The sequence below is a fragment of the Dreissena polymorpha genome, chromosome 16 (genome assembly GCF_020536995.1).
Source record: "Dreissena polymorpha isolate Duluth1 chromosome 16, UMN_Dpol_1.0, whole genome shotgun sequence".
Classification (NCBI taxonomy): Eukaryota; Metazoa; Mollusca; class Bivalvia; order Myida; family Dreissenidae; genus Dreissena; species Dreissena polymorpha.
Genome location: NC_068370.1, coordinates 24,156,140 through 24,174,227, shown reverse-complemented (window position 1 = coordinate 24,174,227; position 18,088 = coordinate 24,156,140). Strand labels below are relative to the sequence as shown.

General features: G+C 37.0%; 1 protein-coding gene across 1 annotated transcript in view; it reads right to left on the bottom strand.

The window, feature by feature from the left end:
- Window positions 1–6,206: 6,206 nt before the first annotated feature.
- The window catches only part of LOC127862003 (potassium voltage-gated channel subfamily C member 3-like), a 55,546-nt gene continuing 43,664 nt past the window's right edge, over window positions 6,207–18,088 (bottom strand). Inside the window, exon 4 of the mRNA XM_052400857.1 lies at window positions 6,207–8,434. Coding sequence (XP_052256817.1) covers window positions 7,274–8,434 — 1,161 coding nt within the window. The 3' untranslated portion in view covers window positions 6,207–7,273. The remainder of the gene's footprint in view (window positions 8,435–18,088) is intronic.

Genomic DNA, 18,088 nt, shown 5'->3' with positions numbered 1-18,088 from the left:
TCTCCCCGATTAGCCAGAGGCTAAAAAATCGGGGCACGATTAAATGGTATACTCCACGTTCTGTTACGCTTCCTTACGAAATCAGCACGTTTTGTTGCTACGATCGAGCCCACGATTTGCATCACGTTCTGTTACCCTTTGTCGCGATCAACACGATTGGCTTCCACGCTCCACCACGTTCCGTTACGTCCTGTTAAGATCTCTCACGACAAAGCCGCTTTGTTGCGATCTCCTGCGATTTGACCTACGATTTGAGATTAGAAAATGAATCGGGGCAATCGTGGTGAAATTTAAGATTGATTTAAAATCTGTCCCGATGCCCACTATGTCCCCGATTCAACCACGTTCCGTTACGCTCCCCCACGATCACCCCGATTTGACTCCACGCTCTGTTATGTTCGCCACGATGCTCTGGAATAGGGGACATCGTGGTAATCGTGGCCAGATGTAAACCTAGCATAATGGATGTAAACACACTTGTAAGTTGTGCACAAAAACGTGCTCATGGTGAGCTTTTGTGATCGCCTTTTGTCCGTCGTGCGGCGTCAACATTTTGCCTTGTGAACACTCTAGAGGCCACATTTATTGTCCGACCTTCATGAAACTTGGTCAGAACATTTGTCCCATTGATACCTCGACAGAGATCGAAACTGGGTCATGCTGGCTCAAAAACTAGGTCACTAGGTATACAAAAAGAAAATCCTTGTGAATACTGTAGGTCACATTTGATGCCCAATCTTCATGTTACTTTGTCAAAATGTTTGTCTAAATGATATGTTGGTTGAGTTCAAATATGGTTCCGGTATGTTGAAAATAACTGCCACCAGGGGGCGTGGCAGTATTCCTTATATGGCCATAGAGAAACCCTGTGAACACTTTACAGTCACATTTTTGCCCAATCATCATGAAACTTGGTCAAAACATTGGTTTCATTGAATTCTCGGACGAGTTCGAAAATGGTCCAGATCGGTGAACAAACATGGCCGCCAGGGGGCGGGGCAGTTTTCTCTCTATTTCCTTATATGGCTTTAGTAAAACCTTGTTAACACTAGAGGCCACATTTATTATTTGATCTTCATGAAACTTGCTCAGAAGATTTGTCCCAATGATTTCTTGGATGAGTTCAAAAATGGTAACCTTTGCTTCAAAACATGGCTGCCAAGGGGCGGGGCATTTTTCCTTAAATGGCTATATATGCAGTCAAATATCCAGTAGGGATAAATATATACATTTTCATAGTAAAAAACACTCTTTTTTATTCCAGTTTGGGCGAAATATTGGAATAAAAGGAGTGTTTTTTCTATGAAAATGGCTATATATGGCTATAGTTAAATCTTGTTAACACCCTAGAGGCCACATTTATAGTCCAATCTTCATGAAATTTGGTAAGAAGAAGATTCATCCCAATAATATTTTGGACGAATTCGAAAATGATGCCGGTTGGTTGAAAAACATGGCCGCCAGGGGGGGGGGGGGTATTTTTCTTTATATGGCTATAGTAAAACCTTGTTAACACTCTAGAGGCCACATTTATTGTCAAATCTTCATAAAATCTTGTCAGAAGATTTGTCTTATTGATATCTTGGATGAGTTCGAAAATGGTTACGTTTGCTTGAAAAATATGGCTGCCAAGGGGCGGGGCACTTTTCCTTATATGGCTATAGAAAAATCTTGTTAACACTCTAGAGGCCACATTTATAGTCCGATCTTCATGAAACGCGGTTAGAAGATTCATCCCAATAATATCTTGAAGGAGTTCAAAAATGATGCCGGTTGGTTGAAAAACATGGCCACCACGGGGGCGGGTCATTTTTAGCTCATCTATTTTTTGATAAAAAAAATGAGCTATTGTCATCACCTTGGCATCAACGTTGGGGTCGGCGTACGGTTAAGTTTTGCGTTTAGGTCCACTTTTCTCAGAAAGTATTAATGCTATTGCATTTAAACTTGGTGCACTTACTCACTATCATGAGGGGACTGGGCAGGCAAAGTTAGATAACTCTGGCATGCATTTTGACAGAATTATGTGCCCTTTTTATACTTAGAAAATTGAAAATTTTGGTTGAGTTTTGTGTTTAGGTCCATTTTATTCCTTAAGTATCAAAGCTATTGCTTTCATACTTTCAACACTTACTAACTATCATAAGGGGACTGTGCAGGCAAAGTTATGTAACTCTGACTGGCATTTTGACAGAATTTTGTGCCCTTTTTATACTTAGAAAATTGAAAATTTGGTTAAGTTTTGTGTTAAGGTCTACTTTATTCCTACAGTATCAAAGCTATTGCTTTCATACTTGCATCACTTATTAACTATCACAAGAGGACTGTGCAGGCAAAGTTATGTATTTCTGCTTGGCATAATTTGGACGGAATTATGGGCCCTTTATACTTAGAAAATTGAAAGTTTTGTGTTTTGGTCCACTTTACCCCTAAAGTATCATAGATATTGCTTTGATACTTGGAACACTCGTAAACTACCATAAGGGTACAGTAAAATGAATGGTTGCATAACTCTGGTTGTCATTTTTACGGAATTATGGCCCTTTTTTGACTCAGGAACTTTGAATATATGGTTAAATTTTGTGTTTCGATCCACTTTACCTCTAAAGTAACAAGGCTATTGCTTTCAAACTTCAAATACTTTCATGCTATCATGAGGTTACTGTACCTGGCAAGTTGAATTTTACCTTGACCTTTGAATGACCTTGACTCTCAAGGTCAAATGATTAAATTTTGCTAAAATTGCCATAACTTCTTTATTTATGATTTGATTTGATTGATACTTTGACAAAACTACTCTTACCTGACCTACCACAATAGACTCCACCCAAACCATCCCCCCCTCCCCTAAATTTTTTTTAAAGATCATCTTACAAATGACCACCACACCCTCACACTATACCCCCCCACCCCCACCCCCCAATTTTTTTTTTTTTAAACGGCTAAAAAGCACAAATATTTATTTTTATTATTTTATTTTTGAAATACCGTCCAACCATCGCACCCAAGAATCCCCCCCCCCACCCCCCACCCCCACCCCCGATTTTTTTTTTTTGCATTTTTTTCCCGCATTTTTGGAAGATAATGTAATAAATGTCCACACCCCCACACTATACATCCCTCTTCACTCCACCCCTCCCTCCTTTGTAATTGAAATTGAAAGTCCCTTCACCTTTTAAAAGAAAATAGATGAGCGGTCTGCACCCGCAAGGCGGTGCTCTTGTTCCTTATATGCTATAGTAAAACCTTGTTAACACTCTAGAGGCCACATTTATTTTTCAAATCTTCATGAAATTTGGTCAGAAGATTTGTCTTATTGATATCTTGGATGAGTTCGAAAATGGTTACGTTTGCTTGAAAAACATGGCTACCAAGGGGCGGGGCATTTTTCGATATATGGCTATATATTGCTACAGTAAATCTTGTTAACACTCTAGAGGCCACATTTAATGTCCGATCTTCACAAAACTCGGTCAGAAGATTCAGCCCAATAATATCTTGGAGGAGTTCAATAAGGATTCCGGTTGGTTGAAAAACATGGCCACCACGGGGGCGGGGCATTTTTCCTTATTTGGCTATAGTAAAAACTTGTTAATACTCTAGAGGTCACATTTATTTTCCGATCATCATGAAACTTGGTCAGAAGATTTGTCCCAATGATATCTTGGGTGAGTTCGAAAATGGTTTTGGTTGCTTTAAAAACATGGCTACCAGGGGGGCGGGGCATTTTTCCTTATATGGCTATAGTAAAACCTTGTTAACACTAGAGGCCAAATTTATTGTCCAATCTTCATGAAATTTGGTCAGAAGATTGGTCGCAATGATATCTTGGATGAGTTTGAAAATAATTATGTTTGCTTGAAAAACATGGCTTCCAAGGGGCGGGGAATTTTTCCTTAAATGGCTATAGAAAAATCTTGTTAACACTCAACATTTACTGTCCGATCTTCATGAAAATTAGTCAGAAGATTCTTCTCGATAATATCTTTGACGAGTTCAAAAATTACGCCGGTTGGTTGAAAAACATGGCTGCCAGGGGGCGGGGCATTTTCCTTATATGGCTAAAGTAAAACCTTGCTAACACTTAAGAGGCCACATTTATTTTCCGATCTTCATGAAACTTGGTCAGAAGATTTGTCCCAATAATATTTTGTTAGCTCAGGTGAGCGACTTTGGCCTTTCAGGCCCTCTTGTTTTAAATAACTTTTTAAAAACAATTTTTCCTAAGAAATTTAACTAGTGCATAAAATACTGTTTTCATGCTGCTTATGGCAATGGGAAATACATCAGAATTTACTTTATTTCATAAGCATGTGTTCTTCGCAAAATAAATTGATGTGTACAGCATCCATGTACACGGTTATGCTGCACGCAACGTGAAAATTTGGCACCGATTTCAGACGTATTCAAGGATTTATTATTAAATCTTAACATATCTAAACAAACTGCAAGACAAAACTGTCTTCTATCCACTTAAGATTTTTACAAATGTATTTCAATAACTTGAGATATTTGCAAACATAAAGTACAGTCCTTATGTAAACCCCAGTGAAACCCCGTTGATCCTGCACGTGTCTTCTGTTGCGCGCCATTATGGCAATATAGGCCACAGTTCATCGAATCGTTATGTCACTTGCTCAGATTGTTTTGTTTATATACCACAATTTTGTTCTCCACAAAGTGGGATACAGGATTTGTTATTTTATTATCAACACATTTTTAAGCACCATGGCTAGAGGTACTTTCAATGTGAGTGTAACTTTTTATGGCATACTTAGTTATCTCTCGTGTATGTATGTGAAATGATTCTGTAAAAAAACACATATGAGGATGTTTTTATTAAACATGATTATTACCTCCCTTTTCAGTGTGGCTGCTGCCATAAAGTGTAGATGCAAAACAGTATTATCATTGGAACTGACAAGTAATGAGCCAACAATGTAATGATATCTCGTGCTACCAAATGGATGCAACATAATGTCACTGCCCTGTCTATATGTCAGAAATCCTATTTGTCTGATCTGTTTTTATTGTGTTTGTGTGGTTGTGAAGAAAATTACCCTGATAATAAGAGCCTGCAAACATAGTTAGTGTGGATGTAACCTAATCAGAATGTTGGTCGGTTTGTCTGTCACACCGAGTCACTTAATCACAGGCGCCACCTCTTTTTGCGATGCATTAGTAAAGGAGCAAATGCCTCTTCCGAGGTGGCGCCAAGGACCAGAGGTTTTAACATTCAATGATAAATTCTTCCGGAGAAGCAGATTTCCAACCAATTATGTCGCTCCAGGAGAGGTAAAGGTCGCGCTTAGAGGTCATCGGTCAAAATTGGTCCTTAAAAAGCCTGTCAATCAAAGAGCTTGACCAGACTTACTTCATCATTCATTACACTTTTTAAAAATAATTTGCCAAATGTTTACCAAGTGGAGTCTGATTGACGAGTGTTACAACTATCTCCCTAGCTCACATGTCAAGGTCACACTTACACTTAAGGTAAATCGTCAAGTTTTAAAGGTGTTATTTACTAATAAGGCAAAATAACAGTTTGTGTCGATTGTTACTTCGTCATTCATAGTGGGATTTTTAAAATAAGTTATCAACAATGTTCACCATGTAGTGAGGGTGTGTCAACCCTTTGGAAAAGGTCAAGGTCGCAATTAAGGCTCAATGTCAGTCATGTCTATGGGCTCGGCATGTTGCTGATACGCATTTAGCTAGTTCTTAGAGTTATTGATCTTTATATATCATATTATCGCCCCATTGGTGCAAAAAGGTACCATGTGGCTTCTAATTTCAATGACACCTGGTACCTTTTTGCACCCAGGGAGGCGTTATGATATTTATGTCGCTGTGCCGTATTTCTTACACCAACGCAATCTAAAAGTGAGTGTTTATGCAGATTCCCTTCTAAAGGATCATGCACATATTTATGGTAAGTCCTGTTCGTTGATCTTCCTTTTCTGACTTTGTTTTCCAATGCACAGACCTTCAATATTGAAAACATGCATTGGCACATTTCATGGACCATCCATCAGTTGTAAGAATTCTCGTTTTTGTTTGCAGTAAAAATGTGCGGGTTCTTGCTTGGTATATAGGAAAATCATTCTGACGATTTCAGTTTCCATAACGTCAGTATTTTGCAGTAAATAAAGTCAATGAATACAAACGACAGCCATCTCCGACGAAAATAAACGAATAAAAGACAATAATAAAAGAAACTTTATTATAAAATAGAAATACAAGTATATAGTACAATGTCTATATAAATAATTAATAAGATAAAAACAGCAGAATATCATAATGTACACATTTGGTTTGTCGCTTTCAAAGGAATGCCATGGCGGAATAATATAAAATACGGTTTGTTTTTCTTTTAAGCTATGTTTGTACATGAACTGTTGTACATGAATTTATAACGATCGATTAAGTATAAAAATTTGTTAAATTGAACTATTAAACATCGATTGTTTTCAGCAAGCTATCCGTGCTAAGACGTGTAGAGCGTGTCACTGTCGTGTCTTCCCGTTTCTTTTCAGAATGCAGAAGCAGTTCACACTCAATCCGATCATAGCTATCGCGTGCGCACTTCATAGCTACATGTATCGCGTGCGCCAGTCATAGCTATCGCGTGCGCACGTCATAGAAACCGTTCAATAAAATATTTCCTACTTCCCCTTTATGCCACCGGACAATCCTTGCTATGTTAAGCGTTCAAATTTCACCTCACACAACAAATCGAACACAAGCGGCATCTCTCTAACAGTTTATGCAAAGACCGAGTGCAAATTCTTTAAACCGCTCAAAGACCCCGTATCCCTGTGTATTTCCCCATAGCTGAATAACCATCTAAACCAACAAAGCATATGTTAAAAATCAACATAATGAGGGCCTTGTAAATAGATAGTTAAAATCTTTAAACTTACCAAGTGACATACTTTATTATTTACCTTTGTCCAACATATCTTGTTATTTTTCGGGTATTGAAGACAAATTTAAATGACGACTTAATTTTGATGTTTAAAAAACTGACGTTTTATCAGTACGTTCCGAAAAAGGACATGCGCAGGTTACAAACGAATCAGAAGTTCAGTAATTATAGATAAGGTTGCTAAGCATGTATGCCTCTTGTATATGCGTAATGCGATGTTACATAAAATGTGTCCCTAGGTTTTCTAGGCTCTATTGTTGTTGTTTTTAGAAATACGTTTTGTGTGTAAGCTTGTGTGTTTTTTTTTTGTTATTGTCGCTTTTATAGGTTAACATTTCATAGGAGTCAAGGTCGGGATGCACCCGTGTACATGACTCCATCGTCCGAATGCGCCTTTGTCGAATCCTGCCTAGACAACAGCGCCGAATCATTTCTTCGCACAAGAACGTTCACCATCGACGTAGCGTCCTTCTTACCGCAGTTGTTCCGGACGTCCAGCTTCCCGTTCAAACCGAAGTCTATACCTCCAATTTCCGTAACCGCAGACATGTTCCGAGACATCACAAAGCTTCGGTTGGTCGGAAGGATAATCGAACCATTTGAAGTGCGAATGGCATTTTGATACAAAACCTTATTCTCCTCCTCCGTGTCCGACTCGTAAATCCCCGTGTCGCTTTGTTCGGGCTCGGGACTATTCGGATCACATCGGGTTCGACGCGAGCGCACGTGCGTGTAAAACAGCGTAAAATTGTTCGAGATGACCGGAAACGTCAACGCAACGAGTAGGACGCCGCTTACAGCGCACATGGTCCCCACGACATAACCAATAGGCGTCGTCGGGTAAAAGTCACCGTACCCGAGCGTCGTCATGGTGATTATGGCCCACCAAAACCCAATCGGTATAGTTTGGAACTGGTCGCCAGGGGTGACGGCGTCCTTCCTCTCTGCATAGTAGATCATGGTGGCGAAAACGAGCATCCCGATGAGCAGAAATATACCTAACATGAGCAACTCTTGAACACTCGCGCGGAGAGCGTACACTAATATCTGCAGCGCTTGATAGTGCTTTACTAAATGAAAGATTCGGAACATCCGGATAATGCGTAAAATAAACATGATCTCAATCATCATGCTTTCGTTAACAAGACAGAATTTAAAGCTCTCAATGGAAAGAATTAGTTGCATGTATAGCGGCACCAACGCCAGGAGATCGATTATATTCATGGGGCTCCGAACAAATGTCAATTTCTCCGGTGAAAATATGAAACGCACTATCAACTCGATGGTGAAAAATATCGTGCATATTGTGTCAACAATCTGGAGGCTTCTGTTCGGGTTCAGGATGTATTTCACGGAAGCGTCGATTGCGCAGCCCCCTTCGTAAGTCATATTAGCGGCCAAAGAGGTGTTCACAACTTGAACATCCGGTCGCAGCTGGGGGAGCGTCTCTAGGCAGAAACCGGAAATGGATACGACGACAAAGAGCAGGGACACCACACCGTACACCTGAAATGAAGAAGTCGAATTAAAGAGACAGTTTGAGAGATTGGTGTTGCAGACATACATAAAGACATAGTGGACATAATACATGTATGTTCAAGAACATTTGTGAACATGTTTTCGTATTCCTTTTACATCTTTCGTGTAAAATACAAAACAAAAGATAACGCCATCTTTCACAGTTGTTAATACTACTCGTATATCTATGGTTATATTTAAAACTGTTCTTATGCAATCTAAGAAAGACGTTGACGCACTATATTTTCGCCGCGCTCTTGATAGGGCTTAATGTATGTGCGTATTAAAGTGCAGACTCGTTTTACTTTGAAGTCAGCACATGCAAATCACTGACGATGAAAGACGCTTAATGGAATGTTTAGTTTAATAGAAGTCTTTTCGAAACTAACATTATTTCTAAGCGGAAAGCGTCGTGCCTGATAATGCTGTGTGGACTGCACAGGCTAATCTTGGATAATTTACGCTCATGCATTAAGCCCGGTTTTCTCAGAACGCGATTGTTTACTGTTGTTTTTTTGCTGTTCATAGTAGGCGGAGAAAATGTCGTTTAGGGTTTGAATCCGCAAAACGTCTATCCGTCCAATTTAATGTCATTTTAAAGAAGCATATCCTGCTTGCAGTAATGACTTAATATCGAAATACGGATTTGTTTGCATATGCTATATGATACATCGTGCTTTAAGAAAGTATTATGAAACGAATCACCATATATTTTATGCTGATCATATTTTCTCAGTTGTATTCCTTCGCTGCTCTTATTTTCCTTTGAAATGTCAAATCTTCCCACCCCCACCCACAGCGTCTCATCACTAAAAATGTTCGAACAATTTTAGTGAAAACTGAATTGAACAAAGATCTGGAACAAATGTACACCATATTTTGCTGCAGGAAGTGTTTGCTCGTGTTTAGGAGCTGTTATTTTTAACACTTTATCACCAACCGTCTCAGATAAGAGTATTCCACTTGATTAGTCTCCGACTAACAGGAATATTTCAACAAAGCGAGTACAGATTGTAGGGCGGCGTGCTGATGGATTGCATTTCATAATTTGACGCATAATCATTCGTCACGCAAAAGATATCTGAACAATATAGATAACTCAACACGCATATTCGAAGGTTTAGAAGAGGCACAATCCCAACATAAGGAATCATGTTTCAAAACGAACACAGACGCATCATTAACAGCTAAAACCCTCTCGATAGAAATTATAATGAAGCACACTTTCTAATAGATATTGTGTGACACATTATCCATGCGTTAACACGTGACTTTTGTCGCATTAAACACATGAACATTTATATGAAACACTTCGGTCAACAATGGATTGCTACCAATCATTCATCAATACAGATAAAACATTCACGCGGCCTTTCTTCTTTACAGATGGTATCCAAATGTGTCCAAAAGGCTCTAACAGACTTGTTTAACACAGTAATGCCCATCGTGAAGTAACTTTTAATTTGATTCTATATCATCAGTGGATTTTTGCATGAACTATATCAGTGCAATGAACGCCTTTCAAACGGTTTAAATTTAAATTCATTGAAACCAAAATTGAACAAATAGTATACAAAGCAGTTTCATGAAAATATATTTTGTTTATAATTAATATATATTGCCAGTTAAAATGATGTGATACCATTTTGTAATATCAAGATATTGATATGTTTTGTTTAAATCTCTAGTGTGTAGAGTGATCGTTCTTGAATACCAAAGAATGTGTTGTTTTATCGGGACCATTTGACGTTACTGAATTCACTGGGGAGAACACTTCCATGTTTGAGCTATTTGATTTTTTATTTATGTACCATATACTTATTTTAGGATTGTTATTTCCAGTGAACGTATGAATAAATAAATGGAGCTTGTATTGTGATTTTAACATGTATACATTGTTTTCAGTTACATGAATGATATAGAGATAAGATAACGACGTGTCAGGTGTCCCTTCAATCGATAGTGAGTGTTTTAAAAACACAGACATGACGCCAAAAAGTAGCAGACTGAGTCATTACCATGGCATTTGTGATTTTTATAATTGATTAGGCCCAAATTTTGAACCCAGCGGCATGACTGTGAACTTACTTGGTAAAGGACCATAATATGATGCTACATACCAAATATTAAACCGATAACCCTTATGGTTTCAGAGAAGAACAAAGTTGGTTACACCACTTAACAACGGTGAGAATAGACATAATCCAAATACATTTAGACGTGTTCCTATATAAATTACACTGTCTAAATTAATTGAACGACATGTGTGAAATCAATTATTTGCATTTTACAAGAATCATGTATACTTAATGAACATCAATCATATTCCAGACGATATCCTTTATTTCAAACTGTTTAATACGACCTGTTGATGATAGTAAGGGTACATGGATGATGGTTACGTGACTAATAGGAATTGCTTTCTTGTGTCCCTAAACGAATTTGAATTAGTTGGCCCTACTATTATACTTTACATACTGAAACTCTATCATTCTTCTAACATGTAATTCAAGTGTCTTTCTTAATATTTAACAACTCTTCCTCAGCTGGTGAAGGCAGACAGAATAACCTGGGAAGCCTTTTTTCTTACGACCGGTGTTCCACAAGGATCTATTTAAGGCCCTCTTCACTGTTTGCTATATGTGAATCAACTCCTTCTAACTTTGGAATCAGACTAAATTATGTATGCTGATAATGCGACAATTCAGTCCAAAGGCAAAGACAAACAAGAAGACCATGGACCCTAAGGCGCTCAACTCAGATCTGAAGAACTACATTATTCTATAAAGGTTGAGTCTAAAAAAGAGTACTTTATGAAACATATATTTAGATTTTTAATTGCTATGCACATTTGTTTTTAACTCGGCTGAGATATAATTGCAATAAATGTGCTTACTGAGTTTCAATAGGATACTAGAGTATTCACTTTTTTTATTTGACCTACTGACCTAATATTGAGTTCTGTTTCAAACTTCAGGTCCATGAAGGTTACCAATAAATGTGGCTAACATAGCGTCCACTAGTTTTCACTTTCACAATATAAGGAAACTGTTCCACATCCTTGTGGCCATGTTTTTCAACGGAGCGGACACGTTTTTGACTCGGCTCTTTTGTCTCTAGAGCAAGTGTTCTAACAAAGTTTTTTAGTTAGAACTAAACATGTGAATGCTAGAATGTCAATAATGTTTTACTATAAGCCATATACAGAAATTGAACGGAATCATTTTCGAACTCTTGATTGTAAATTCTTGATTGTTATTAAGGTTTTACGATAGCCAAATAAGGAAAACAGCCCCCTCTCCCCCCTGCCAGGTTGCAATGTTTTTCAACTGACTGGAACCATTTTGGGACTCAGCGGAGATCTCATTAGAACAAATCGTCTGACAAAGTTCCACTGAAGATTCAACTATAAATTGACTTCTAGAGTGTCAACAAGCTTGTCCTTTTATATGACATCTGGACCTAACATAATCCCATATGCAACTCGTGCAAGATATCATTTGTTTCATTAAGATATGAAAATAAATGTGGCTTCTTGACTCTTAAAAGATAAATGTTTACGACGCAAGACGAACAACGGACAAAATGCGATCACACAAGTTCACCGTGAGCACGCTGTAATCTAACAATTTGCTGCAATCAACATTATATATTTAGAATTGTACATGAGTACAAATATAAAATTTTACCAAACATTTTGTTGAGCCATTGAAGCATATAACCGAGCAATACACCTCAGAAAGTGTGTGATATCTATCTAGATGAAGTTATGAAAAACGTCAAAGGAGTAATCGTGTAAATATTATTATAATATTTTTTATAAGTGGGACATAACACTCGATGTTAAATTATTGAACATAAATTATATGTTATGAATGTTTGTAAACTGATGTTTTTTTTTTTTATTGCTGTTCATTATTTCACCTATTATCGCATTAACTTAACTGTTAACTCTTCTTTTGAGAGCATAGTCATTGTTACAATTAGTTGCGGTATATGTCTTCTTATCCTGACAAAATTGTGAACGTTATTTTAAAAAGTATTAACATATCAAATGTCTACAGAAACATGAACGAAACAAACTTATCCAATACTAATGCTCTTTTCACTGTTACGAAATTTCAGATGTGTCATTGTTAGCGCGATCTGTAACGTATCATTTAGAAGTCTATATTAATAAAATGACATAAATCGTTAGTTTTATTCCATTGTCTTGAAGTGTTAACTGATAATTATTATCCTTTACATTAATCGTCGGATGGGTTTTCATATCTGAGGTACATTATTTATATAACACAATTTAGATATTTATATATTGTTTTCTGTAAAGCAAATTGATAAGTAGAAGATTTTATGCTTCAATTTTTATAAGTGGGTACATTAATAATGTGTGTCGGTCTTCGTAAATATTCTTTAATATTTTTTTTAGTTTAATGCATTCACTGTTATTTATATATGTGTACAATTATGATGTCATGCCAATTAACAATAAGATAACAATTGTTTGAATGTTAATAACTGTTGTAAGAAATGTGTTGGCATTATGTTCTGTCTTAAGAAAATAAGGATGCGCTCGATACATATATATTCAAAACTGATAGTTAAATCAAGGCCTTTAGGCATAATTTACTGGTATGTTCACGGAAATAATATTTGCACCATCCGTTGCGCATTAAAACTTGACAGCTGTGATCGATTTCTAAACTAGACTTTCCTTCGACATTCAGCTATTGCCAAACAATAGGTAATTATAATAAAAGGAATACAATATTTGCATCATCCTTAGCGAATATTTAAACCAGTATAGAAATCTTTTTCCAGACTGGATAATATCTCGAAATTCATCAGTTGTCATGCAATCAGAAAATCTGCATGGTCACCTAATTTTCACGAATCTCAGCAGCATTCCATGATGCCAATATGACAGAACAAGGTCTTCCATTACGAGGCTAAATGATTGTCTTCCGGGATTGGCTTTATGATTGCAATTTTCATGATCAGGAGATACGAACGGATTGGCATGTAATTATCTGGTCAGGTAAACATATGTGCTTAGATTGTTATTGTCACCCGGATTTCAGTCTTGATCGTTTGGCCAAGGACAAATAACACAAATTTAAATGCCTCCAATCTAACTTAATGGAATGATCACTGTATATTCTTAATTTTCACCAATTATTATATGATATTTTAGCTCTAATTATTTGTGTTTTACTGTCGGAACCATATCGTCGTCTGTTTCAAAGATTGTTTGAAATAGTAAAAGAACTGTGAGCATATGACTGTGCTTTGCGATGCAATATGCAATAATCACAAATCGCACAATTATATACAGCTGTATCACATTTAATATACTCATACCAATAAATATAAAGTAATTTGATTTACGTTTCCATATTCCTTACTTGGTTTACACAATGTATCTCTTGTCTTAGACATGTTTTTCGTTTGCATTAATGTACAGAAAAACTATTCATTTCGACTACCTTGAAAGATCATGGCTTATCATCAGTGAAATCCGCTTTCTTAATAGCAATAGCGTTCATGTTTTGTCTTCACAAGAAATTAATGCCTTCATAGTTTTACAATAAATACCAACATTTCCCGCAGGAATTTTAAATCAAATTACCAACGCGATATCGGAACACTCACTATTGCTAACCTCATTTCAATTGTGTGATTGCTTGTTATCTAACTTGCATTAAAACTGTATTGTTTTCTTCTAAAATCTATAAATATTTGATAAAAGTAGTATTTAACGTAAACATAGTTAAAAAAGTTATATATAAGATTTGCGAAAATTAATCTAAGAATATAAATGAAATAGGTTTAAAGAACTTATAATGCCGTTATTCACCATCTCTAGAAGTGAAATCGTGCACGGACCAATATTGGCTTTAGTAAATGCGTCTAGCTCTTGATATTGAAAGTTTTTCCTTAAAAATATAGATTTATGAAAATTCGTCGAGAGACATTCTCCGTTTAAAACCGAAAGGCAAACAGGCGCGTGGAAGAAAATCTAAAGCAATGGCCGTCTCTTTTAAAATATTGACAAACATGGTTCGCGTTTTTTAGAACTGATGACATAAAATATTAGAAAAGTGATGCACCATCAAACAACAACAAACAATGCGATTAATAAAGTCTGCAATAAAATATATATAGCACATAAATAGTATATTATGACATTAAAAGCACGTATAGTCTTTTTAAGTAAAGAGACGGATTTTATATGCGACACATTGTTTTTTATGGCAGACCTGACAAAATCAAAGTCTAAACAAGCTATTTTGTGGCAACAATTGATATTTGACGTCTACCTGATACCGCGACTTTTGAAGAAAGGCAACAGGCGATACACGCCACAGGCTGTTACCTCATAATGGTCACGTTTGGTAAGTTATTTTACAATTGAATGATGAATGACAACCTGATAGTCCGGTCAAGTATTTTATGACCAATGTTGACCTTTGACCTCAAGAGACACCTTGACCCTTAAGGTATGGATACCGGTGTTTTACGAGAGACGTTTTCTGACGATGGTGTACCTTTGTGGTATGCTTTTTAACAAGTGCACGATGAATGATAGAATTACAGTAAAGACATTTTCGGAAGTACAAACGCACACACGAACGCACGCAATCACACACGAACGCACGCAATCACACTCGAACGCACGCAAGCACACACGAACGTGCGCAATCACACACGAACGCGCGCAATCACACACGAACGCGCGCAATCACACACGAACGCGCGCAATCACACACGAACGAACATACACAGCATCGTCATGCCTCGTGTTTTGTTTAATAAATTATATCCAAGCGCCTAGCGGTCTCTGAGAGCATTCATTAGTCAGTTCGATAAAAGATGTAAATAAGAGATGAAAATATTTGACGCTACCTTATAATGGATTAAGGTACTCTAGTGAAAGGCGTAACAAACCCAAGCCCTCGAAAAAATTAAAGACACTTTGACATGTGAGCAATTACGCACATATGCGAGTTAAGCCGGTATTACTAAAGCCGTGTATACCGCTCTAGCATCAAACATTACAACGTGTGCGACGCATTGAAGAAGCCATCTGAACAGCGCCTTCACATTTCTTTTACGCCAAATATGAAGACTGACGACGAACTTATTTCTCAATATTTAAGTATGCTGGTGACTTGCATGGGTTTAAACAACAATCCAATGTGTCGGTCTGATGCGTGGCAAACCACGGACCCTTGTTTTATTGATCCTCATCATGACTCCAAATATGCTATTGGTGATCGACAAACATCAATTAATTGAAAAATATATATTACATCTTTCAATATGCCCCTTTAACGAATTGTTTTTTAAGGCTTACGGTATTTTTCTTTTGTATTGTGAACGTTTGTCAATGACTTCTGTCCCTCTACACTTAAACATCGCAATAGTATGACAATAGGTGGGGAGAAATTTATTATTTCAAATTTAATGTTGCAGAAGTGATTAAATTCAGCGATAAAGAACCGGTTTATTCCCGGAAATCCTGTTTGCATCAATTCTAACGCAGTTAAACTTAATGACCGAAAAGTCATCGATTTGAGGCTTTGTGAATTATTTTATTTTATCACCGTACTCTAGAAAATGCGTACATGCCCTCCAGTTATACGAATTCGAATCACCAACTCGTGTCATTACAAAACGGCATACTTAATGATTCTCTGTCGATCAAGACTAATTTTCACAGCCTGATAATTCGGTAATACATTTGCTTTAATCGTATACCATTTCATGGGAAGGATATACTCGATTCGTTAATTACAAAACCACGTATTAAAGTTAATTTCTAAGGCAGAAAACTTGCTTGAAATTCAGATGCAGGGAAAGGTTTATCAGATATATTTCTTACTGTCTTAAACATATGTAACTTTGCAGCACTTTCTTTGGTTGATTTTAAAAGATTTCTCTCTATAAACAAAATGCATAATTTAAGTAAGACTGTGAACTAATAGTTGCCGTTACAGTTCAGAACCTCGTTATAAAAGCGAAAACCGGTGCGATTGTTTGTAAGCTCATTCGCATTCGTGATGCGTTTTGTCCCCTTAAAAACCGATATACATATCATATATACATTGTAGGTATATTTGAACACGTTTACGGTTCAAACTCTTTAAGGAATAGCATTTCAAAGAAATGTGTTGAAGAAAATAATCGTACAAGATTAAACTACTTCTCCTGCCTTCTATAACTCAATAGGAGGGCAATCATGCCCGCACCAAGAGGCTTCGTAGTTACGTTAACACACTATGCACACCGTCTCCAGATAGTGTAGATTTCCATTGAAAATTACGAGTTTAGACAATTATATTTCATTAATTTTGGAAACCTGGAAACAAACGCGCGTGGGAGAAAATCTCAGGCATTTTCAATATTGACTGATCGCGTTTACAAACAAAGCCTGCGCAGTTAAGGAGAAATCTTCGAACGATGGGTTGATGATTTGAATTGAGCAATTTAAGTAATACTTATCTTTAAATACACGCATGCGAATCTTGTGAGAATAAACAGTAAATAAACAGCGAAACATGTATGGATAATCTTTTTGGATTGAGTTTACAGTGTAAATGCGCATAAGATAAATAATTATTGAAATTTGTGGGATATAATTAAAAGCAAAAATACACCGAGGATGTTCTGCTGTTCACATTCACACACTTTTATCTCATTCGTGTATTAAATGTAACATTCAAACGATTTAGAGACAATATTTATATTCATACCAAGAAGCTAAATTCTCAAAATAATCGCTTTATTTGGACAGACGAACAATACTCCCTAACCTCACCCCCCCAAAAAAAACAAAAACAAACAAAAATGACAATAAACAACAACCCACAAAAAAAAACAAAAAACAAACAACCCAAACAACAACAACAACAATTACAAAACAAAAACAAACCAACAACAGCAAACAATCGCAATAAACAACGAACAAAGCAAAAAAAAAAAAAACAATTAACAAATAAATCTCGGTTTGCAGCTGTAAATTTAATTATTTTTTACCTTGCAAAGGCCCTTTACCTCACAACGACAGACGGTCTTAGAGAAAAGCCTTTCACTTAGGCAAACAATTATATCAAATGTGCAACAAAGAGAAGGCATAATCTAAAGCGACGTGTTTACGGATACAGTTACTGGAGTGAACGACGTAAGTTACTTCACACTGGCAAGACGAAATCATTTTGCTTGTGAATAATATAAATACATAATCAAAATACGTTAGGACGGAGCAGAAGCAGCTCAACTTCTAGGTCACAGAGGGAGACAAAGAGAAACCAGCTCAACTGCTCGATAACAGATGCGGCCATGGAATAACCAGCAAAACTGCTCGGCCGAGGATGCAGCAATGGAAAACCAGTTAACAGACGCAGCCACGAAATAGTCAGAATAACCCCGCAATGACAGATGCACCCAAGGAAAAAGCATCCAAACACCGCGATTACAGACGCGGCCACAGAGAGACCAGCTGAACATCGCGATGGCAGCATAGGAGTAAGCCGATAACCTTTGCGATGACAGATATGGAATAACAAGCAAAATCTCGTGATAACAGATGCAGCAAATGAATACCCAGCTAAACGTTGTGGTAACAGATGAAGTCACGGA